Raw genomic sequence first — 26,998 nt, 5'->3', positions numbered from 1 at the left:
AGACTAGTCTATAGTCTAGTCTATAGTCTAGTCTATAGACTTGTCTATAGTCTAGTCTATAGTCTAGTCTATAGTCTAGGGTAAGAAAATTCTGCTGACGCTAGGTTTATACACATACACTATTGGTTTAATTCTTCTTCTTTTTAAAATGAGCAATATCAGTTGGTTTGTTCTCAACCTGAAAAACAAAATCAAATCAGTTGCTGATCAGCACTTGTCGAAGCGAGGTCTGTGCGCGGCGTTTTTAAAATACACACAGAAATACAAGAACAAAATTTTGAGAAAAAAGAATTAATTTAGGATAACATGAGAGAACAGTTAATAGACTTTGATATACGCTGGCTGTCAAAATCCATAATAAATATTTGACAGTTAGCATATACTTTATAGTTTGTAGTCATTTTGTTAGTGTACTTTTAATTTGAATGGAATTCTGTTCTCTGCTGCTTTACCAACACAAATAAAACTATGATAGCCTATGGTAGTATGTGTGTGAGCAACACTGCTATAGACTATATAAATTGAACCAAACAAAAAATGAGAAAAATTTCTGTTCAGTCAACTGATATTTATAGTATAATATTATACTTCTTAATTTTCTTATATATACTTTTTTCTTTTTGGATTTTTTTCTCTAGAATTTTTACTGCAACATTTTTCAGTTCCAAACCATTTTTCAAAACAATTGGCAATTAGTAATATAAATAGAAAAATTAGTTTTCTGTTTTAGTTTCCTATTCAAAATTCTACCTTTTTCTTCCAAATTCATTACCATTATCCTTTAGGTTTTTACAATTAGGCTAAAAAATAATAATTTTGTTTTAAAATAAAAAATAATAAAAAATTGGTAAAATTTTTTTCTAAATATTTATAGTGTAAATAAATAAATATTTTTCAAGTAGATAATTTGAGTTTTCAATATTGTTCCATAAAAATATAAATATATTTAATAAAAAAACTAAACTTTTATTAAACATAAAAAAAAACAAATTATAGTATATAGAAAAATAAACAAATTGTGTAGTATAAATTTTGAATAAATTTTTTCGTAGAGAAAAAAGTCTATTAACCAAAAAAAAGTTAATAAAGAAAATCTAAAAAATTTTCTTAAACATATTTACTAAATATTTTAAAATTAGATTTGAATACAAATAACATTTTTAATTTTCTTATATTTAAAATATTTAGTATAACTTTAAATAGTTTTTAAAAAATCCATTTTATTTTCTTTTTATTTAAAATTTGAAATATTCATTGTAATATAAAAATAATATTTGGAATATACGATACTAATAATGTATTATTTTAGATGTGCAACGGGCGAGGCGTGGCCGAACATTATGCTGGCGTGCCTTAAGGGGAGGCCATGCGATGACGAAGCCGAAAAGGGCGATGAGACTTGTGGCTCGACATTGGCCTATGCCTATTTTGTATCATTTATATTCTTTTGTTCATTTCTAATGTTGAATTTATTCGTGGCTGTTATTATGGATAATTTTGATTATTTAACAAGAGATTCCAGTATATTGGGGGCACATCATTTAGATGAATTTGTACGGATATGGGCTGAATATGATCCAAATGCGACGTAATTATCAATTTAATATAATTCCAAACAAAAATATTTCTATATATGTTATATATTTCTTATACTACTACTATTACTACTACTTCTACTGTTATTATTTTTTTGTATTTAAATGTGTTTTTTGTAAAAAAAAAATAATTAACTAATTGGTTACTGTGATTTCTTTTGTTTTGCTAATATTTTGATTAATTAAAAAATGTTATTATTGTGTTTGTATTTGTTTAATAAGTTGCATTTTTTGTTTTTTTCTTAATGTTGAAATTTGAAAAGTTAAAATTTATAAATGTTTTTTAAATTTATTTTTAAGCTAGATTTGTTATTAATTCTAAATAATATTGACACTAGAATTGAGAGCTTCAAGCTCATAAGATGAGCCTAAGTAACATTAAAGTGTATAATATAATTTTATTAAAAGCTGTTTTAACGACTAACATTATTTCAATTTAGAAACTTTAGCCACAAAAAAATGTAAAACAATAGGTTATAAGATTTGTTATAGTTTTATTTTATAAAATTGATACAAGAATTCAGAGCTTCAAGCTCCTAAGATGAGCATTCGCAATATTAAAGTTCAGCATAATATAATTGAAAAAAGCTTTTAAATTAAACTTTAAAAGTTTAACTTACTAGGTAACAAAATTCTTTCAAGATATCAAAGCTTTATTTAAAATTAGAATTAAAATTTTAAATCTTTGCAGCTTTCTTCTAAATACATAAATTCAGGAAATTTAAAGGCCCTTTATAAATTCAATTTAAGCTTCAAAAAGCTTTGAGTACAAATATATGTTATCCTACAATGTAGAACTAAATAGCTTAAAAAACTAAAAAATTTGCCATTTTAATGATGATTCTTAAAAGCTTAAGAATTTATAGAATACAATAAAAATAAAACATGACAGTTAAAGCTCAAGTTTAAAACATTTAAAAAAGTGTTCTATAAATATCTATTTCAAAGTTCAAACAGTAAAAATTTTAAGCGTAATGCTCTGGAACAAATTTGATTATTTAGCTTTGCACTAAAATAAAGTTTTTTTAACCCTTACAATACCACAATTAACGACAAATCTACCCTTTTTTATTTTTGCTGTAAAATAATTGGTATTGTGATCGTAGTTTGATTGTTAATGTGTTAAAAAGAAATTTTGATAAACTTTTTATTTTTCTTACTTTTAAGTTCTATTTTTGATTTAAAGTATGTAGTTAAAATTTGTTGTTGATACATTTTTGTATGCTTTTTTTTTATAACTAATACACATTTATGTTAAATTACACAAAAACTAAATTAAAAACAATAAAATACAACAAAAAAGCTAAAAAATACAAAATAAATAGCTCAACGCACAAAGCTTTAAAGCTTTTATATTAAATGATTATTATTTGATCGTATTTGTTTCATATATATATATAAATAAAAAAACACGAAAACGTTACACGTTGCCGACACAAAAGGTAAACTAATTTTAAAGCAAATTGTATAATAATTTGAGCTTAAGGCTCTTTTTTCACCTAAGCCTCTAAACCAATTAAAGCTAGCTAAACTTAAAAGCTTAATGAAAACCATATACTTAAATTAAGTTTTTTTTTCTCAAGCCATAATTTTCATAAAAATATTTAAAACCGTTTAATATTATCTTAAAGCTTTTTTGTGACTAAAGCTCTTTATTAGCAATAAAGTACTTAAAGCTGCTAAAACAAAAACTTCTTCATTTAATAACATGAAGAACTTGTAAAAAAAACAAAACACATTTACTATATAAATAATTTTCTTTATATTAATTGTTAATAATTAAATTATCATTATTTTATTATAATTGTACACATAAATGTACCACCATAATATAAACAAACAAATCAATCAATCAATCACTTTACCAAAAAAAAAAAAAACGTAAACGTTGTTACTCTCTAATTATTTTCATTGTTTTTTATATATGTGTGTGTATTTTGCTAAACTCGATAATTGCAAATTTGAAATACTTTGAATTTTTTATAATTCTAAAAATTTAATTATTTTATTTCATCTTCAAAATTAAACTTCACAACGATAAACAAAATTCGTATATATCGCAATTGTATGTTACTGACTGTATAGTGGCCGAATCCATTATACGGAAATGTATGATATGTTAAAAAATATGGATCCTCCGTTGGGGTTCGGTAACAAATGTCCCAATCGCCTCGCCTTTAAGAAACTGATACGTATGAATATGCCCCTGGACGATGAGATGAGAGTACAATTTACCACCACACTATTTGCATTGATACGTGAAAATCTTAGTATTAAAATGAGAGCGGGTAAGTAAGAAATTTAAAAACTAATTTATTTATATTTTTCTATGGATATTAACAGAAATTTGTTTAGTAAGTGAATATTTAAAAAAAATGGGTCTTAGTGTTGTATGGAAAACAAATATTATTAATCAAACAAATATTATATTATTAATCAAACAAATATCCATTGTTTGATTAATAATATTAGTAAGAATTACATGTGGAATACAATGTCAGAAAAATGTTGATTTCCTTCCCCATTTCTTCTTATTTTCATAATTTTGTCTTCTGATTTGTAGCAATTGAGAAATATTGCTCTTAGAACCATAATAGTTTAAGCGCTTATCAGATTCTAAGACCACATGCCATGTAGGTCTGTATTTTATAACATTTCAATTTATTTAATATTGTCCAATACAACATCTTACGCCGAAAGAAACAAAACATGCAAAATCCAACAAAATACGCAAAGTAAAAAAAACAACATATTTGTTGCTGGTCCCCAGCAGTTCTAAAGAAGTCAATGTACCCAAAAAAATACAGTAATATCGATTTTCTCACGGATGAAATCTTTGTAAACAAGAGTAAAGACGAACGTCACTTTGATGTCCCCATTGTAAGCAAGAGAGTGGGCACTTGAAAAAAAATTAATTTTTTTGCTGCCTCATTGTAATTTATTGGGGTAACGACTAACTTCCTGGTAGGACAAGCACATAGCTAGTAACATGGACGCTCAGTGGCTATGAGTAACCCAAAAAAGCCTATCTTCTAAATTGTTCTATGACCAGTTTTGTTGATTTTTTATACATACGTACGTATGAAAAAAAAGAGAGCTCATTTCAGAGCTCATTTGAGAGCTCACTGTGTTTCGCTGCTTTATATGAAATGAATTTTAATTTAAATAAAAAGGACATCTCTCCTATGACAAGCTTGTGTCATAACTTCGTCTTTTTCAGTACTTCCATTGAATAAATCTTACTTCTTTTTTGCTTCTTTGGAAGTTACTTTTTTGCTGGTTACTCATATCTAAACTTTTTCCGCCTTTATTTTCATTCAACTAAAAAATCTTAATTAATTTCATTTTCTTTTCCTCTCCAACATAGCGGAAGAAATGGACCAAGCCGATTCCGAACTTAGGGATACTATTACAAATATATGGCCATTGCAGGCCAAGAAAATGCTGAATCTACTGGTGCCACCCAATGATCAATTGAATAAGGGCAAATTGACAGTGGGTAAAGTCTATGCGGGACTGTTAATATATGAAGCATATCGCATTAGACGTGAAGGAGGACAGCCACAGGGAGGCATGGGGGTAAGTTATCATGATAAAAATTTTACAAAAAATAAGGAATCATATGTATGTATGTCTTATAAAACAATTTAGGAATTTAAAAATGAAATGCTATATAAAAAATACTTTTTTATATAAATTATAAAATATGTCTTAATAGGTAAACAAAATATTTAAATTTTAATAACTTCAGAAGTCAAAAATTTTATTGAAATATAATTTAATGACACTTTAGTACAAGTAATAACATTTTATTGGTTTTTAAAAACTAAATTAGCTTTAATAAATTTAAAACAATAATACTTTTAAACCACATTAACAAAAACACTTAGTAATAAAAGTTTAAAAAGCACAAAAAATATATATAATTTTAAAAACAATTAATTGGTAGTAAATTTTACACTATCTAACAGCAGATTCTATATAAACTCTTTTAATTTAGAATAATTGTTTTAATTTCAAATAAACAAATATAATTTAATTTTAATATATTATTTTAACTTTTTCTCACACGTTAAACTGTTAAAAAACGTCTTTAATTATGATTATGAAATTTAATTCATAATTATAGCAGAATTGGAAAGAGGTACTTATTACTCTCTTAACCAGTCCCCTTTAATTAAAAAAAAATCTTGCAAAAACTACTTTTTATAAAAAAAACAATAATATTTTTCGTTAAATTACTACGTTGTATTTAAATATTTTTGTTAACTACATATTTAATCAAATGAGTTTAATATTTAATTAAAAATTTTAATCGATTTTGAAGTATTTTATAGTATTTGTTTTTTTTTTAATAACATTTGTATTTTATTGAAAAGTGTTCAGTATTTTAGGTTTCTTTTTGAAAAGTTAACATACATAACATGTTCTGCGTTAAGACCATAGCGTGTAACAGTTATTAAATGATTAAAGAATATTTTTAAATAATATTAGTTATAATCGTATTAATTAAACTTTTAATTGATTATTAATGGTATAACATATTTATTATGGCATGCCATTACTTATTTTAATTTTGTTAATTCGTTTATTTTATAGAATTAAAATAATTTTTTAGGTTATTTATTAGTTTTATTTTTTATTTAAAATTAAAAGGATTTAAATGTGTAAATTTATCGAAGGCTTATAAAACAAATTTTGTATGAAAATTATATTCATAAACCTTTAATAAATGAAAATTAAAATTTTAAAAAAGTGTAAAATAATCTCCTGCTTTTAATAACAAAAGCAAGCTGTTTAATGTTTTAATCCTTTTAATTTTAAAACATTTTAATTTAATTAAACATTTTCTAATATAAACAATATATATATTAATTAAATCAATTAAATGTTAATCGAAATTCATCAAAAATGTTCATACATATTTTATTTTTATTTTTTATATAAATTTGAAAAAAAAACGTAACTAAAAACCAAATCAATTCCAAACAAATCATAAAATAAAAACCCAACAAACAAAAAATTCAAATGAAAATCGAAAACGAAAAAATACTCAGCGGAAGCGTGAAGATGATGAAGAGGAAGAACCCTTACATAGTCCAACAGCTGATGATGAACCGGTATACAAAAGAATTTTATTTTGTTTTCCTCCTTCCTTTCTTAATAGAAACAAACAATTGCTAGAGAGAATGTATACAAAAAATTGCCCTTCCAAAAATAATGCTCGTTTTTTATGTTTTTTTTTAATAAACGTCAAGAAATCCCTTATAAAAACAAACTTCCACTGAAGATAAACCTTTTTACTTTAACATATTATGCCTAAATACTTTTTTATTGCTAAATGGAACCAAAAACAACAACTCAATATTTAATACTTTCTTACGCTTTTATTGATAAAAGAAAAACTTTTTTTGTCAAAGAATGTTATAAATAAAACTGCATCCCCCTCTTAAATAAAATAAAATAAATACTAAAATAAATTTATCATTTATTAAAAGGGTTATGATTGATGTGATATTTAGTAATACTCTACTCACCAGTAAGTGATATTTAAAGATGATATCTGCAAAGATATAAGAAAAAATATTTGCTTTAATAAAGTGTCTTAGTACGAAATAATTGCACATCTATAAAAATATTTAAAAAATATATATCTTTTTAAGTTTAAAGAGCAATTTTGCACGGTGTAAGGTGTACGCTTCTAAAAAGGCATGAATCCCGGTGTTTTAAAAAATAACTTATGTAAAGTTTAACAATTTAAGAATTACATAATTAAAAATAAATTTTTAAATATCGCATGATTTTTTTTTTTTTTTTTTTTTTTTGATACATTTAGTTTTAAACATTAAAGGATATATTAAGTTATAGATCTATGCTCAGTTTGTTAAAACTTTGTCTTTAATTTTAACTAAGTAGATGGAAATTCTATTGATTACTTGTTATGATACTTCTACACATTAGGTGTTATAATAATAAAAACTCAATAGGGTTCAAAAGGACAGATACGGGAATATTGACCATAAAAAAGTCCTTACTGGATTCTAAAACAATCCCCAAATGTGCGTCCGTCTAGCAGTCTTTTAGTTGTATAAAAATACTCTTATATCTGTTGTCAAGAGAACAATCGAGACATTATTCAGAAATTGCAAAATGGCGGAAATCGGTAGACATTTGACCAAAGCCGGTATATTTCAGATTCGCTATATTCACTATAAAGGAGTTTTATAATAACCGAAACTCCTGCCCCCGACATGTTTCCTTGATGCTAGATCCCATGTTAGTGTATTGCAACTATAAACTTCAATCAATTCAATCCTTGCATTGCTGTTACCGAATCAACAGAGCCATCTCAGTAGAGTTTTTGGGCGACATTATAGTCGGGATTAGATTGAGCTTGCCCATGACACCTGTCCTTCTCCAACGAGGCTACTATGGCATGAGATTAGATAGCTCGAGTACTTGAGGAAAGAGCACGTATAATTGATCTTTACCTGCGTGTTAAATGCACAAAGGGGCGGTGGTGAGTTGTTGTTTAGTTTTACTCACCTATTGTCAGGCCAGTGTTCATGTAAATCACTGGACTTCAATAATCATAGTCGCCATATAATGTCCCTTACAAAAACTTACTTACAAATTCGCTATTACAAATTGATTCGTGTTTATATATTGGAAATGTGGATTAGAATTTTAAATTCTCTATTAAAAATATTTTTCAGTCAAAAAAGATTCCTCATATTATTTAAAGAGATTTTCAATTGATTGAAGTATAAAATTTAAGCTTTCAAATTTAACTTCGAGTTTGAAAACCCAAGTTTACAAACAACTTTACCTAGAAGGAAAAATTCCAATATTTTATTTGAATATACTTTTAAATGTTCTGTGAACCTATTGACAGTCGACTTCTCAGTCTAGACTATGGACTTGTTACTAGACTAGTCAATTGAGATATTGGCTAATTAGGCAAATGGTCTATAAAATGTTCAAGAGGCTAGTGCTTTGACTAGTCTATTAAATAGTATTAGCACTATGAGCATAGATCTTTAAAAAAATATTTGATAAAAACAAACGGTTTTTTCTTAATTAAAATCAAACAAAATCAATCATTACCCAATTATTTGTAAAAATATAAATCATGTATAAAACCAATAATAAACAGAAAATTTTCAACGCAAATTTCCCTTAACAAAAAACAATAAAAAATTGACAAAACATACATATTTTTGGCATTTACCTCAAAAACATTATATTCGGCATAAAAAATATTCAAAAATACAGCATTCCAAAAAAAAAACAAAATAAAATTGGTTTAAAAAAGAATTTGCGTGGAAAGAAACAACCCTCTGCAAAATAATAATAAAATATAAAATTTAAACCTCAATAACAGTTAATGACAAAAACATTTATTAAATTATTATGCACCATTTAATATTTTTACTTTTAACACTTAAGCACATTTTTATATAATATTAGACGTTATTTTAAATTTTTTAATGTTAAAAAACAAAGCTATGGTCTCATTGTTTAAAATTAGTAATATATGTATATGAAAAATAATATTTATTACTAGAGTATATGTATTTACTTTTATTTTACTAAAAAAAATACTATAGTTTAACTAAATTTACACATAAAAAATTTTTCGAAAAATATCAAACAATTAGAAATACCAACAAAAATTTTAGACAATAATATTTACAAAAAAAAAGGAATAAATGTGTCCTATATTTAATTCAGATATTTAGTTATTTATTATGATATTTATTAAGTTTAGTTTTTTGATTTCAATTTTTTTTATTAATTACAACATTTAATTTTTATTATTTAAAAATTTCTTTTTAATAATTTTTTAATAAGTTATTACCTATTTGTTTTATTTTATAAGCATGTAAATAAATTTTAAATTTTTTATTTTTAAAGAAATTGCATGTTTTAGTTATTTTTTTAAGAAAATTATTTATGATTTTCTTTATTTTTGTAATTATTTTTATTATTGTTTTTTACGAACACCTTGTTTGTCTCTTTAATTCCAAATCCTTTGTATTTATCTTTATAAAGTCCTTTGTAAAAATTAAATTTTTTTAGTCTTTCGCATGTTTTCTTTTTTCTACTTACTAAACAAAAAACTTGAAATCTTTAAATTTCTTTAGAAATTTTTTAAACAAATAGTGACATATATAAAAAGTAAAATGAAAATACAATATCAAAAAATTATTTAAAATTATCATTAAAAAATTATATAAATCATAACAAAAATATTGCGGATTATAACTGTAACATTGACTTTTATATTCCCTAGATTTTATATAACGATGTCCGTCGGTCTGTCTATACATTAAAATTTCATATAATTTGTTATTCATCATACAAATACATTTATTATTTAATGAGGGTCGGTCTTCAGTTGATTGTAGTTTTTAGATTAAACATAATTTACAGTTGTCAATAATTAATTAATAAACTAGACAGATTAATCTATTATAAACTAGTAGTTCATAGTTAATTCAAAAGACTTTTTAATAGTCTTATCCATAGTCTTTTTTCAATAGCCTTTTCCATAGTCTTTTGTCAATATATGATAAATCAGTAGCCTAAGCAATAAATAAGTATATTGTTCATTCCTTAGACTAGTTCTAAGATTACTGAATTGCCAATTAAATAGAGTCTAGTCAACGCTATGGAATTTTCTAGTCAACCGACTAAGCAATATTCAAAGACATGTCATTTGTCTTACCCATATGTTAGTCCATATCCTAGTTCACAATTTAGGAAATATTCTAAAAGAATAGTCAATAGACTAATCCATAGTCTAGTCAAGTGTGTGGTAAATATTCGACTGCCAAGACATGTCAATAGTTCAGTCCATAGTCAATAGATTTTGCCATAACTTAGAAATTAAACTGTTCCAAAATATATTCTGTTTACTAGTAAATAGATCAGTCCGTTGACAAGGCTATAAATAAGTTAATAAACCACAGACACATATAGATTGGTTTCAACTCTGTATGTCCTTAGACTAGTCCATAAACTACTCCAGAGAATAGTTAATATACTAGTCAATATTATATTTTATAGATTATTCAATAGACTTGTTAGCAGGCTTGTCAATAGACTGGTCTATAAACTAGTTATTAGACTAGTTTGCTGATTAGTGAATGAAATAGACTAGTCTATAGTCTAGTCATCTTAGTGACCAATATTCGAGTGCAAAGACTTGCCAATATGACTACATAGAACTACACAAAACCCAAGTCATTTAACCAGTTCATAGACCAGTCAGTAGGCAAGACTATATATTGGTGACTTCTCAAGTCAAGTCCCCAAATAACTCCACAGATAAGTTCATTAACTAACTCAGAGAAAAGTCCATATACTAGTTTCGTCTAATACCACAGCAAAATTATAAATAAACTGAATTTATTTAGATTTTGTGGAAGTGAAGTTTATTGGCAAAAAAAAACTAAAATATTCCATTTTTTAATTGAATGTATATTTTTTGATATTGTATTTTAATTTTCTCCAAAATAAAACTGCACCTAATAAGATCTCTTACTATATAAAATAATTAACTTTAAACTAAATAAAGAAAATCATAAATAGAATTTTTTTCTTAAAATTGCTTGTATATTAAACAAACAACTAAACTAAATTAGATTTTATATAATATAAACTTAAACGTATCTAGCTAATCTTTTATTTTGTAAAATTTTGTAAATTTCTTCTTTAATATTTATAAACTAAAACAGACGCTACTTTCTTTTTCTTATACATAATCGTAAAAGCATACTATTTGTTAATTTATACAATTTTTAAGCATAATTATATATAATTTTAAAAACTAAATTTTTTTAAAAACGAAAACAACAATTTTACTCATATTAATCATGTTTATTTTTCTTCATTCAATAAACTTTTTTTTTGGTACGAACGCGTTAACAAAATCTCAAAACAACACTCTGTAAAATATAATAATTTAAAATCATAAAATCTCAAAAATTACAAAAACAAAAATTCATCACTTGGATTCTAATAATAAAAACATCACGCATCACTTGACAACTAAAATTAACAATGAAATATTTTCTTTTAAATGCACTGTATAAAAAATAATGCTCTTAAAAATTAAACACCTGGTCAAAAAAAAATCGTTTAAATTTTTGTAAATTTTTAATAAATATCAACAACGTCAACAATAATGTCATCACAATATAAATAAATAAAACAACTTTATTAAAAATAACAAAAATCAAACAATAACAATTTATGATTGCACCTAAAAGCAATCATTCTTTGATTGTTTGCTCGATATGGCTGCCCTCGATAAAGGTGGATCGCGTCAGGGTTCCATCAGTTATGAGCCAAATGGTACTGATGCTGCCAATTCACAAACGCATTTATTAGCAAATAATGGTCATGCAAATGGTGATGCTGAACATGGTAGTTTGGCAACACTGGCACGTCGGAGTACCATGAGAAAACGTTCTGTTAGGTAATATTCTTCTCTCTTTTCTTCAACCCTTATCACTCTTTATGACACTTTAACATCAGATCATTTAGTCACTAATAATATCTAAGTATTATTTTGGTTTTTTTCATTATCTTCATTCAGAAAATGTTTGAAGAATTTAAACGTGATGTATCAGTCGTCGTATTCTACTATTCAAGTCAATTTTTTAAAGCATGTTCTAAGCAATGTTCTAAAAATCGGGTCCGACTATTTGCAGAAAGTAGAACCTATCCTAACTGTGGACGAAAAAGGCCCTAAACTCAGAGATCAGAAATGTTCACTAAGAATCTCGTCTCAAATATTGAATAGCCACAAATACGAGAGAGCCAAGTTTTATGTTATCCTTTCCTCAGTGTTTAAATAAATGTTGGAAAAGTAGCGTAACTCAAACTCCACCATTTATAACCAAAGTTCTCTAACTCTGACTTTCACAAAAAGACAGAAACTAACAAAACTTGTTAGGAGTACCAGATCGTTCTCACAGAAACCACAGGTCTTACAAAGTAGACCAAATTTTGGTTAGACCCTTTTAGAGCTTTTAATATGTCCTAAATAATTATGTGAGCGATTCATGTACTGTACATCACAGTTTTATTTCTTAAACATTTTTCTACCTTAATAAAAACTTCATTTTCATTATTCAAAATTCAATTCATTTATCAAACATCCCCCCATCATTTGTACACTTCAACACAAATCAATTTTTAACAAACAAACCCAAAAAAATAACTTCCCCAAAACTAAATTTACATTTTAAATTTATATAATTTTTCTCAAATTTCAGAAACAAAAAGGTGAATAATTGTACTAAACAGCAAATGGTAACACAAAATAATGTTTTAAAAATAAAACAATATACAAAAGTCCTCTTAAACCGTATATTAAACTAATTAATTAATTAAACAATAATAAGTGTGTGTGTGTGTAAAAATAATATTTAAAAAATCGATGTGGTTACTTACTATAACTATGTATACTATAATCGTACTACTACTACTAATTACTCTTAATATCTGTGTGTCCTATTTTATGTTTTCTTATCTTAATTGTAATATTCATCTAATGAAAAAATTAATGTTGTTTAATTTCTTAATTGTGTTTCGTATAAAAAAAATCCTATTAATTACCAAAAAAGAACTTAGAAACGAAGCTATAGTTTTTTGTATATATAATTTTTCGAATAGACTCATCAGTTTTTTTTTTATTGGAGTCGAAAAAGTTATTTTCAATTTAATTTTTGACACCGTATAGAGCTTGTTGTAGTTTAATGTTAAATAATAAAACATTAACGACACACGTTTAAATTAGTTATTTTATATTTATAGTATAAAATCGTATAGGATTTTTAGATCGTTTTTTTTTTTAAGTTTATATAGATTTATCGCCATTGTCTCAATGTATGGTTACTTTGTATCGCAACGATAAGTTTATCTGTCGGCAAAACGATAACAGTAGGTTGAGATAACAGTTCTAAGAGTGTTATTGAAAATCGAGATTTATTTAATGGTCGATAGTCTAAGTTATCGTCAGAGGCAGGTTAAGATGATTTTACCCGAAGGTACATTAAATGTTTGAGAAAACCTTTATTGCTTATGATTTGGCTTTGCCAGATGTAGGTATATGATAGATTTTTTGTTTCACTTTTCTCTTTTATACACCTACACCATTTTAGTGGGTCCTATACCCACATTCAAGCATATAACTTTCTCAGCCGATTAAGCCATCTGTTTGTCCATATAAATTTGATATAGGTCCATTATTTCACCTAGCTCCCATACAACCGATAAATTGGGCTTTGGAGCTTATAATTATGCCAAATTTATAATGAAATTTTATATATACTCACAACTGATGTAGGTATTATATGATCTACCACCTCGACTATATTTTTTTTGTTTCATATCTCAAATTTAAAATAATTTGGATTAAACAATGTATTCTAAAAGAAATTTCATTATTGAAATCGGTTGAAATAAAAATTAAAAATTTTAATTAAAAGACTTCATCTGATGCTAACAATTTCAACAGAAATCAGTGCTGAAAGATTACGTATCGATCGTTCAGTTCCGAAAGTGACAAAACTACAGGACGATAAACTTATTCCAAAATCGTTTATTAAACGAGTGCCGACTTAATAGACTATTAAGGGAATCAGTTTCGATCACTCGCTATTTCAGTTATTAATTACACGATGTGAAAAAATTATACTCTTCACGAGCCCTATTGCAGTTTAAAGGTCTAGTAGAGTAATTCACAACAACAATAGCTAATTGTTTTTGGACTCAAAAATGATCATCTCAAATTTCTGTAATTGACTTTAAAATTTTTAAGCAGCAAGTGATAGTCAAAGTTTTCCACTTTGACACGCTTTTGCATAATTCTGGAACGTTAAGTCCATAACAAAATGTCGCAAAATACTATTCAGTTCAAAAACTGTAGAAGTTTTTAATTAATAAAAATATTTATCGCTGCACCCAGAAGAACAGTATTCTACGAGGAGCATATTATGATTAGATTTACTTTACGGTTGATGTATAACCACATCACGATTATAATCAAAATATGATCATATTATGATTAAAAATAATCGTACTAGGATCTCAAGTAATCATATATATCAAACTTTAAACTTTAATTTTACTTATTTAAAAAAAACATGATATTAAATGGTAATATAAAATCTTACAACCATACTTAATAACTTAATATGTTTGCATAGGAACAATATACTTATACAGTAAACAAGCTATAGTTGTTATCTCCATGTTTGGCCATGTTTTTTCACTGCGTGATCTTCAATTATATAAACTATTCTAAGCCCTTAACTTTAGGGTTAGGATTAGAATATCAGGTTAAATAACAATTATTTGTTTAAAGCAAGATGTGTAATAAATTCTCAATGCCATGTAAATAATATTGTAAATTGTGCTTCAAATTTGTTGTTCAACTCTTCTAAGTCCATATAAAAATTTAAGTTTGCTGTGTCCTAAAAAAATATATAAAAATGTAATACGCGACTCGTCTAACTCCCGGATAAAACTTAAAAATATTTACTTCGTTTAGAAAAATATTTAGTAAATGTTAAAAAACCAACACGTAAAATTCATACATTCATTTTTGCACCACACTGTACATAAAACACTGTATATAATTAAAATCAATCATTACATCATATTTTGTGTTAAAATTTTTGAGATTTTTTGTAAATTAATTTTTATTTTTCATTTTAAAACTTAAACAGGGGTAAGTAATTCATCAATTAATAGAGCAAATCATGTAGCAAAATAAATTAACTAAATTGCATGAATAAAATGTTTTTATTAAAATATATTTTGTAAAAATTAGTTAAAATTGTTAAAATTAACGTAGCACATTTTTATGTTTTTTTTTTTTTTTATTAATTTTTTAGAAATATTTTAGTTTTTATGTTTTTTAAATTTAGTTAATTTTTCTTTATAAAAAATTTAGTTTAAAAATATTTTATAAATATAGGACAAATTATAAAAAAATAATTACAATTCTATTGACAATTGAAAAGAAATACTTAAAATTTAATTAATAATTAGAGTGTTCAAAAAAGTAATTTATTAGTGTAAACAGTTTACAATTGATTTGAATTGAATTGTTTATTAGTAGGGAATTTTTTTCTTTAACAAAAAATTACTATTTTTAAGTAGAAACGTTAAAAATGTTTTATTAAATGTGATTTATTTATTTTAATCTATATACAAAAAAATTATACTTACATATATATATTTATAATAAAAAAATATACATTTAAAATATATATATTAAATATTTTTATTAAAAACCCTCCTGCATTGTATCCCAACCTTTATTGAACAAAAAAATACAAATATTTATATACTAGACCCCCTTTTTAAAGTTTTGTAACTTTTATTTAAATTTACAAAAAAAGTAATTTGCAAATGTTAAATAATTATTTGCTTTTAAAGAAATATTATTAAAATGAAACTTTAATTTTTTTACAAACAATAATCATGATATAGATGTTGGAACTGCGGGATGCGCCCAGACATCCATCTCAGGAATCATTAACCGGTGCCGATGCTGGTCATTTACATCCTGGACACGCTTATCAAAATGGTCATAGAAGATCACCTAGTTTAAGGTAATTATATCTTCACCAATAAAGTTATTTTTTTTAATGACATAGACAGACAAAAGTTGAAAAAGTCCAAATATATGACAATTTTTTGAGACGTTATAACAGCGCAAAAACATTTTTAATTAAAAATTTTATTTTCCATCTAAAGTTCGGTATTGTCAACAAAAAATAGATTCTTAACATTAGTCATATCTTCTTTCTTTTCGAGATATTTTCACCTAAATTTTGAAAACTACGACCATGAGTATGACAAAGAAAAAAATTTGGTGAATGAATGTATTTTTGTATTAATTATATTTCTTCCGAATTTTATCGTTTGGTAATGTTTTTAAGTGAATTGTGGACGTGAGAGAGATGTAAGGACAAAATTTAATCAAGTTATCTATTTTTGGACCCAAAAATTGACACACTCAGAAATTGATACTAAACCGATACGTTAAGGACCAATATTTTGAACGTTACAATTAGCAGCACTCAACTCAAAATACCTTCCGCACTAATGTCGTTTTAAAAATTTAATAAAACTATGTAAAATTGTATGTCATAGAACATAATATTTTGTTTTTAAAAATTCGAAATTCGATGATATTTATTTAAAAAACTTCTAAATATGTAAATACCAAAAATGATGTAAAAATATGAAATACAGAGAAAACAAAACAATTTGTTTTAGAAAAATTTAAAAAAAATGCAAAATTAGTGTATGTTGGAAATATGCAAAATATATGCAATTCAAAGCAAAATATGCAATTTATGCATTTATAAAAAAATATGCAACAACAAATCGATGCCATTTTGTAGCAAATTCTTTGATTCGAAAAGAAAACTTGTTAAAAGTTATTTTAAGTTACTGACTGCAAACATGCATTTGCATAGAAATCCTTGCCCTGTTTATAACTATCGAATATTTGTGAATCACACCTATCTGAAAATGTTCTAATAGACTCAAAATATTTTATTGGTTCGAATTCACGTTGTCCGTCTGTCGGTCAATTTATTGTATCAAGCTTAAACTGCAGATATCTCGGAGAAAAAAGAAGATGTGAGAATTATTAAACATGTTGACAGAATAAACTTTTATATGGCCTACAACATTTTATAAAGAAAGTCCACTTGGCACTGTTATAACGTCTAGAAAAGATATTCTAATTGTGTTCTTTAAAACTTCAAGACACGATATCTCAAATTCTAGATGTGATAGAGAATTTCTAACAACAAATTCGGATTTTTAATTATTTTAAGGTCCATTATTAGAGTTAACATCATATGCGTTTGTGCTGATGTTTGCTACGCACATGTCTTACATGGTCTCACATGTTCCTTAAGATATACCGATCGATTCTAAATCTGAGTCGATTAAGACATGTCCGTCCGTCTGTCTAGCTGTATGACTGTCCATGTAAAACTTGTGCGTAAGGAATTTGGCGAAATTATTAAAATATTTTGTTAAAATTTGGGCAAAAGCCTTATGAAAATGGTTAAAATCGGTCTATTATTTTATCTAGCCCCCATACAAATTATATTCTTTAAAACTTAAGGACACAATATCTCAAATTTTTAGACCAGATTCGGATCAATTAGAAAAACGTACTATGGGATAAAAATTGTCTTACTGTTTAAAACATAACTAAAATATATCCTTAAATTTCCTTACAGATCACCTAGTCCAAGTAGACGGCGTGGCCATCCATATCAACATCATGATATTGGGTTTTCGGATACTGTATCTAATGTTGTAGAGATGGTCAAGGAGACCCGTCATCCTCGTGGTTACGGTCATCATACGCGTTATCCAAGAGGTATGTAATTATCTTTTATTTTCCTCATTACTCAAAAACTTTTGTTTAATTTTTTACTTTATTTTGTATTATCTAAAGCTTTTTATAATTCCAAAATAAATATTTTACCAAAAACTTTATACTTTTTTCAAGACAGAAGAAAGGCATGCTAATTGTATTTGGTTTATTTTGATTTTTTGTTTTATAGTTTTTATTTGTTGTTTTCATAAAATTTTAATTTTATTTATTGTAAAAATAATAGACATAACAAAAACAATTGATAAAACATCAGAAAACCTACAACAACAAATGTTAGTGACAAAAAAAAATAATAAAACAATTGCATGACACTGTTCAATGTTGTTTGTATGAAATTGAAAATCAAAACAAACAATTGTTTTCATTTAACCACTTTTGGAAAATATTAATAAAAGTGTCAATAATTGTTGTGTAATTTTTTGTAAATTTAAAAAAAAAAATATTTTAATATACAGCACAAAAAAAAACATTATTTGGAGTAGATAAAAAAAACAAAAAACTGAATCAGTATAATGTTATATATATTTTATTAATTACTTTTTTATATACTTAATAATGTATACTTTTTTATAAAGATTAGAGTGTTATACGTATAGCTTATTTCAAAATCCGAAGTAAATGGAAATGTTTAAAGATACAACTGTATGATTATAGCACCCTTACATCTAAATCGTTCGAGCCACATTAGTCATTCCGTAAACCTTGAATATTATCTAAATCGCCTTTTGATAGACAAATATTATTAGTACCCGCGATAAGTTTTCGAAATTTTTTTGTCGCTGGGCTGAAGTTTTTTCTTATTTATAAAGTTATTTTATTGATCTAATTAAAATACCAGTGTAATACATTTTTAAGAATCTCATGAACGCTTGGAAATTATTCAATTAAATAAAGATACTAACTTATTTATAATTAACATGCCTTCAAGATCAATGAAAATAAATAAATTTTTGGATAGATTGAATTCAAGACATGTCCGTTGTGCGCAAAGTATAGGTCGAAATTTTTAAAACATTTTGATAAAATTTGGACCTAACGTTTTTGTTTTGATAATGAGACAAAGTTAAAGAAAATGATTGAAATCGGTCTATTATTTCACCCAGCCCTCATACAACCGGTCCTCCCGATTTGTTTATTATCACATGAGTTACTGGTTAAGGAGGTCCGATAGAGGCCTAGGTGTATTTCTTACGATTTGATATATATACATCCTCTTTTGAAACTGATTAAGTTCTATATAAATATAAATTACAACTTTTCAACCGGATTCTAAATATCAAAAAAAACATAAGAATCTTATATAAACTACCTCCTAGGACATTGATACTTTTATTTGAAGTAAAACTGAAGGGCTTCAATATTAAAAATATAACATTTACATATACACAATATTTAAATAATATTTTTTACAATTTTTATACAAACTTATATAAAAACATTTTAATATTTAATAAATGTCTTAGAATTTTTTAAAACCTATTTCGTTGTTTTTGTAAATAAGCTTTTAAGACATTTTTTATTTTATAATTTATTTAAAATTAAATTGCTCATTATATTAAAAACAAATAATAATAATATTTCTATAAATATTTTGCCAAAATTTTATTTTAAACAAATTTTACAAAAAAAAAAATAAATAATTAAAGAAAAGAAACAGAAAATTTAAAATATACTTTTTTCCCCTTCTCTATTATTTATTGCCTATTTGTTGTTGTTCGTTTTTTTCTTTATTGTTTATTTCGATTTTTTTTTCAATATTAATGTATACCAACTAACAGGTTCATGGTCAGCATCGACAAGTCCGGCCCGCTCGCCTTCACCTTCACGTTATGGTGGCCATTTACCGCGCACCAGACGCCCTGAACTGCCTTATCCCACATATGGGACAACAAGTCTATGTCAAAGATCACGATCACCAAGTCCTGCTAGACTACAGGAGATGCGTGAAAGAGATAGACTTGGCTATGGGATTGATATGGGTACTCTCTATACACACTCTCTATATTAATTTTTCACTGTTATACTCTTTCTCTATATCTATCTCTCTTTCTCGCCAATTATACTCAGTATAACTTCTTTTTTCTCTCATAAAATACAACAACACTTTGACAACTACTCAATCACCCACAAATAACAACAACAGTAAAAACAATATCATTTTTTAGCTTTTAATCAATTTTAAAATAATAAAAAAATGCTCTAAATTACACCTTGTGTTAGAAAAATTTAATTTAAACTAAATTTTTGCTTTGTTAGTTAAAACTTACATTAAAACACTGTTTCAGTATTAGAAAGTTTTGGTCCTTCTGGGGACTGTTATCATTTTACACTAGCTGTCAATTCCACAACAACAATAAAACACTAGAATCAGTCAACTTATCAAACAACAATTTAGAGCATCATTTGTTACAGTCATTGTGGTCTTTTTCTTAGAGCCATGTATTTTTTTTTTGTTTGAAAATAGTTTTGATCGTATCATGTTTAATCAAAAGTCTCAAGTCAGTTTCAGTCATCATTATCGTTTAGGATTCATATTTCTCATTTTACTTAAATAGCTTTAACAACTACAAATCATCTTAAAAGTTTTTGATCAATCCATCTTACATATGTTTTGTTTTCTCTTTCTCTCGCTCTTAAAAAAATAAATACAATCGTCGTCTTGTTATGTGTTAAATGTCATCCAAAATGTCAACATTTAATTAACAAAATTATGTCAATGTGCGCCTTCATGTCATAACATGTCATCATAACGTTTTATTAAGTGGGTTTATGCGTTACTAACAAATTTGTGTTTTTTTTTAAGTTGAATTACTTCCGTTTAATAAGTTTCTTTAAAATTTCTTTTGGACAGATAATTTTGTATGGCTTTTTTAAAGCCACTAGTTTGGCTTTTTTTAGTTGAATATAATTTTCAAAAATTATTTTTTTTATAATTTTTTATATATAAAAAAATTATTTTTTATTAAATGTCATGCATGTCTATCATTTGGTAACTTTTTTCATTGATTTTAGAGCACTTTATCTCTTTTTTCTAACTGTTTTATTTTAAGTAATTGATGTCTAATTTTTTGTATAACTGCGATTTCATTAAATACAATTATCACAAGCTACAACAAACTGCTAAACATTTTTCAGTAAAATAAAAAAACTCTACATTAAATGTGTGTGTTATTAAAAAATTCATTGAAATTTATGTCATATATAATTTATGAATTAAAAAAAAACATATTTGCATATAAAACTAATTTCTCATTCATGTCCCAAATATTTATTTATTTTAATTTGAACATTGTTTTTTCATTTGTGTTTTCTTTTCTCGCTCTTAGGTGGACCCCATGGCCAACATAGTTACCCAAATTTAAACCATCGTCGTGGTGGAGGCCGACGTCTACCACCGACACCAAGTAAACCATCGACACTGCAGCTAAAGCCAACAAATATTAATTTTCCAAAATTAAATGCAAGTCCAACACATGTAAGTATATACATACAGGTGTATGTGCGGTCAAATGAAAATAAAAATATTTAGTTTTATTGGAATAATAACTGATCAAATTTAAAAGGTTCTTATAACGTACGCGATGGGTTACATTATTTTTCAGGTTATGAACGCATTATTGAAGTTAGGTCTATTTTTTCAAAAAAAAAAAAATCAGGATAATTTTAATGCCACGAAATTTTTTCTCGAATTTTTTTAAAGAAATCTTTTGTGAAAGCCCGAAATAGAACATAATGATCAGTTTTTGAAAACTATAGACATAAAGTGAATATAAATATGTATACCGTTATAAATCTTTCAATAGGGACTTCTGAAATTAGACAGTTTTACGTGGTCAAATCGTTAAAGATACATAGGTTTCAACAAAGTAAGTAATTTATAAAAAACTTACCCCAATTTTAAAAACTAATTTAACATCAGGCCCGTTAATGGGTCAATAGGTATGCCAACAAACGAAATTTTCTGATATGCTACGACATCAATATTGTCCTTTTCTAACTCCGGAAGTTACCAGCCAAATTGAATCCATATCGGAAGATATTGATTTTAAAAGTTGTGTAACTTACACGAAATTGCACATATATATCCATATATTTTTCTCAACGATGCCTATCAGAATATCGCTGTCAGCGGCAGGAATTGTAGATCGAAGATTGGCAAGTTCTATGCCCCGCGATCAATATAACAAGAAAAATTGGAAGTTGTGGATGACCGGCACCCATATAAGCTGCATCGTACATTTTGTTTCCGGACGATATTGTTTCCGGACTAGTACACGTGTACTAGCTTCAAATTTTCTATATAAAATTGTTCTCATATTGTCTGATGATAAATCCAAATTTACGATCGTAAAAATAATATATATTCAGATTTTCAAGATCGACATTAAAATAGGAATTTCCCGAACTCAACTTTTAATTGAAATCGCCGACAAATGCACAATTGACAATAGTCCCTAGATCTCAAAAAGCATCAGCTTGCAAGAAGGTTCGAGTCTCGGGTATCTTAATACAATCCTCTTTAATGATGAGGAGGGTGTCTCACTAATAGGTCATAAACTAATGAAGTTGAAAAATCTCGTCGAATTCATATTGAAATTTACCAAAGAATTCATTGAAATTTCCGATAGGATTGTGATTTTGAGGCAGCTTAAATAATTGCCAAGTCAACATCACCCTCTTTAAATTGTTAACGTCCAATTTTATGGTTTATTAGTAGCCACTGACCATGCCAATCTGCAAAAATTGTCCTTAATATTAGAATTCTTCGTGGCAATAGGACAAGTAATCACTACTTTCTTAGTATTTTTTAGTCTTCAATATATAAATCGAAATCATTGCTATCGAAACGCGTGAATACTTAAGTTTCAGAGTGCATGCAAAATGAAAGAATTCATCATCATAGATGACTGCATGTTACCTGCAGCTTATTTTTTTTATAGGAATTGGTTATTTTAAACGATTAGATTTTCTTAAGTTAAATCATAACGGCATTGAAAACATTCATCAAATACAAATGTAAAAGGATCATTTTTCTTTAAGCACACAATTAATAAAGTAAAGCGGACAATAGTATAAGAAATAATATGAAATAATATAACAGTGTTTTATAAAAACAAAATTAATATTTAAATTAAACACAATTTTATTTCCACCTCCTAAAACCTTCAACCAAACTAAATCATACATACGAGTGATCAACATCATAAACAATTTGTACAACCATTCACCCTTCATTTACCCAATCACCCTCAACTACCAAGCATGTTCCGTTTCTTATAAAGACCAACAAAACAAACAAAAAATATATGATTTAATTTATTTTGAGTTTTATTTTGTTTATAATTTCGATGAACTTGCATTTTGTTTATGGTTTTTTTGTTGCAGACACATCATTCAACACCTCATAGTGTTCACTCGTTGCCACACCACCGCGATCTGTTGCGGGACCCTAGAGATCTGTATTATAGTAGTAGAGAACGTGAGCGTGATCGCGCTCGTTATAGGGACCGCTTATGCATCGATCCACGATATGAATATCGGGATCGAGAGCGTGAGTTATATGAACGAGAACGAGATCGTGAGTTGGAGTATGAAAGAGAAAGGTAACAAACCTAATCTAAATAAGCAATAAATTATATAAGTTTAAATATGTATTTAGAAAGATTTTTTTGAAAGAAACAATTTATAACATGTTTTCTGTCTTTCTTTCTTTAAAATGTTCTCTCCATTTACAGACTGGAATACGTAGCACCCTTGTCCTTTGAGCAGGCGGTAGCTATGGGCAGAACGGGGAGAGTTTTACCCTCACCCGTTATGAATGGCTATAAGCCAAAGGGTGGCCTTCATGCACGCCACTCCGATTCAGATGAAGAGGATTGGTGCTAGCAAAGGCTTTGATTGCGATCGCGTGATCGAAGGGAACAGATCTGGGTATAGCATCAGGCCATTTTACAAACCACACTATCCGCACCAGACTTAGATCATAATTTTGATACAATACCAATGCAACATTTTGATAAAACAATAAAACCAACAGCAACAGGAAGAACAATACCAGCCGCCATGTCACATAATGATTTATTAACATTGTTACAATATAATAATAACAACAACAACCAAAGACTTATAACGCCACCACCACCAACTACACCAGCAACACCACTACTACAACAACTACCAACAACCATCTTAAGGCATAATTATCATATTGATGATGATGACGACGATATTGACATTGAAGCAATTATTGCAGAGACTTCATTCATGCAACCAAATATTGCAACAACAAAAGTCTATTCAGATCATGAAATAAATTATTATTCGAGTAGATATCATGAGACCAATGACACACCAATAATTACTGTAACAACAACACCGCCAACAACAATCGATAACAACAATAGCAGCACATTAACTACAACAACAATAACAACACAACTACCAACAACTATAGCCACAATAGATTCACCCGCAAGTGGTTTCGAAGAACCACCAATTTCTAATCAAATGATTAGTATGACAGCAGCAGATCAACAGCATAAACCAGAACCACATCTATATCATACATTATAAAAAAATTATAAATGAAATCACAGTCAAAAATTATAACAACAACAACAATAACTGCAACAACAAACATAAACTATAAAGAAAAAATCATAATGAAATTTTGTACATCTCCCCCAGTTGAACTCCTCCATAAAATAGAATAGTTAAATTATTATCAACAGCAATGAAATTTTTGTTAATCTTATTTATTTTTAGTATTGCATATAAATTAAACAAAGACTTTTTAAAAACAGTTTTTTAAATTTAACTAAATAAAAATCACGATTGTTAATGATAATGAGGGAATTGTTTGTCACAACAAAGTTTTGTTAAAGTGTCGGAAATATTGGAAAGGAAGTTTTTTTTTGCTTTAGATGCACTACGTTTTGGTTTATTATTAACCCTAGATATATGTATATATCACAGAAATAGAGAAGTAATGTTTGATCGCACCGGTCTGTTTTTATTTACATTTTATGAATAAAAATGAAGATCGGTATTAATCTCTTTAAAATTTTTAAAGCATATAACATTAAAAAAACACATTTGTTGAATAAATATAAAAACAGATCACAGTGGAACTATGATAAACATTTCCTTTGTCATTTTGTGAAAAGATCTCAATGACATGTTCCCATAGAACAGGAATAACGAAATATTTTTCACGAATACGATTTAATCATAATAAGTTGCATTTATGATGGCTTCATAATAAGTTGCATTCCTTCTGGCTACAAAAGTTTCCTTGCTTTAAAAAACGGATTAGTTAGAGAGAAAAGCCTATAATTTGAAGGCTTTAATGGTATAAATGATCATTGATCAGTCACAGGTTTTCTAACTATTCAAAATGAATCTATAATATTTATCAGGATCAGGGTGAGAATTATTTTTAATGTGACTTGTAATGTTACATTATAATCCTTGATCATTATGTCTAGCAACATCAGATATAAAGGTTTTCGAATGGGTTAGTTTATTTTAAGACATTTTTCTAGAATATATTTTTTTTAAATTAAAGGTTAAGAGGGATCTTTTGTCTGTCAAAATTCAGAACAATAAGCATCTAAATGCGATCATGCTATATTTTCAGATGTATGATTTTCAAATACAAAACTCACAAAATGCGATTAATTAAAAAAAAATCTTTCAAATATCCGCAAATATTTCTAATATTAGTTGTAATTGCAACATTTTTAGGTTTGTAATCATTCCTTTGTGTAATACTTACATTAAAATATTTAAAAAAAAAGTTAGATGTAGATCTGCAAGAACTAAGAAAATCAGAGTAAATATATTTAAAGTTGATTATTATTTTATGCAATAAAATTGTAAAAAAACATAAGTTTAGAGCGATCGAGAAACTTTCATAATTTGTTGCAAAATAAGAAATATTCGTAATATGAATTTTGAATTAAAATATTTTGAGGTTCCTGATTTTCAAAAACATATATTCGTAATATTTTGAATTGAAAAAGTTTAAAAACAAAAGATCTACCAAAATCATTAGGAACATCCTTTAGCAAGATGAGATGTAGCAAGGACTAGCAAAATCAAATATAAAGGCATTTAAATAACATAGTACTAATAATACTAGATCAGCTATTATTTTTATATACTCTAAAGTATTAAATACTGTAGTTAATGATTAATTTTCAGCAAACTAAATAAGTTATTTTTAGACAATATTTAGTGCTAGTCTAATTATAAGTACAGCTAAACAAAATCAGAAAATACAAGTCTCACTTATATATTTTTATCATCTACTACTTTAAACAAAACCTTTGTTAAGACAAACAATTTCCCTCCACAATCATTAACGGAATAAAAAAACTTAGCTTCATTTTAGTTTTTAATATTGTAAACCAAGCTTTAAAACATTTTTAAGTATGTACCTTGAACAAAATAAATAACAAAACCTAAATAATGAAAATGTTATGATAACAAATTTATTACAAGTTTTTAACCAACAAAAATTAAAAAAAAAAAAAATAATAATAAAATGTTAAAGAAAATCAAGATTTTTACCTCTAGCAAGAATTAAAACAAGGCCAAAGAATTGTTTTAAGATTTATTTTTAAGCATATTTATTATTATGCTTAATTATTATGACGATAATTATTATTTTTCGTAAAAATTAATATATCTAAAGATTTTAGCTTTTCTATATTTAAATGAAGGAAAACCTAAAAAAGCTTACAGTTATTTAATTTTAAATTTTATAAAAAATAACTAATTTTGCTAAATATAAAACCTACCAAATTAAGCACTTGCTAATTTTAACAATACATAGAGATAGTAGTTTTTGAAATTTTGGCTCTTAAAGCGTGTTAGCAAATTTTTGCATAAGTAAATGAATAGAGAGTAGACATTTTGCATTATTAAATGAAACACTAAAGTAACTTAT

The 26,998-nt window shown here is 26.4% G+C and overlaps 1 protein-coding gene across 1 annotated transcript in view; it reads left to right on the top strand.

Annotated features, from left to right (window-relative positions):
• The window catches only part of LOC111681125 (voltage-dependent calcium channel type A subunit alpha-1), a 108,944-nt gene extending 85,013 nt beyond the window's left edge, over positions 1–23,931 (top strand). The window contains exons 22-32 of the mRNA XM_046947104.1: positions 1,308–1,588; positions 3,681–3,883; positions 4,963–5,174; positions 11,873–12,081; positions 12,884–12,893; positions 16,110–16,231; positions 17,885–18,027; positions 19,824–20,024; positions 21,372–21,520; positions 23,431–23,648; positions 23,781–23,931. Of these exons, the coding sequence (XP_046803060.1) occupies positions 1,308–1,588; positions 3,681–3,883; positions 4,963–5,174; positions 11,873–12,081; positions 12,884–12,893; positions 16,110–16,231; positions 17,885–18,027; positions 19,824–20,024; positions 21,372–21,520; positions 23,431–23,648; positions 23,781–23,931 (1,899 nt within the window). The remainder of the gene's footprint in view (positions 1–1,307; positions 1,589–3,680; positions 3,884–4,962; positions 5,175–11,872; positions 12,082–12,883; positions 12,894–16,109; positions 16,232–17,884; positions 18,028–19,823; positions 20,025–21,371; positions 21,521–23,430; positions 23,649–23,780) is intronic.
• Positions 23,932–26,998: the final 3,067 nt, after the last annotated feature.

This window comes from Lucilia cuprina, chromosome 3 (genome assembly GCF_022045245.1).
Source record: "Lucilia cuprina isolate Lc7/37 chromosome 3, ASM2204524v1, whole genome shotgun sequence".
NCBI classification, from domain to species: domain Eukaryota; kingdom Metazoa; phylum Arthropoda; class Insecta; order Diptera; family Calliphoridae; genus Lucilia; species Lucilia cuprina.
The sequence above is the reverse complement of the archived record's forward strand: the minus strand, read 5'-3'. Positions and strand labels throughout refer to the sequence as shown.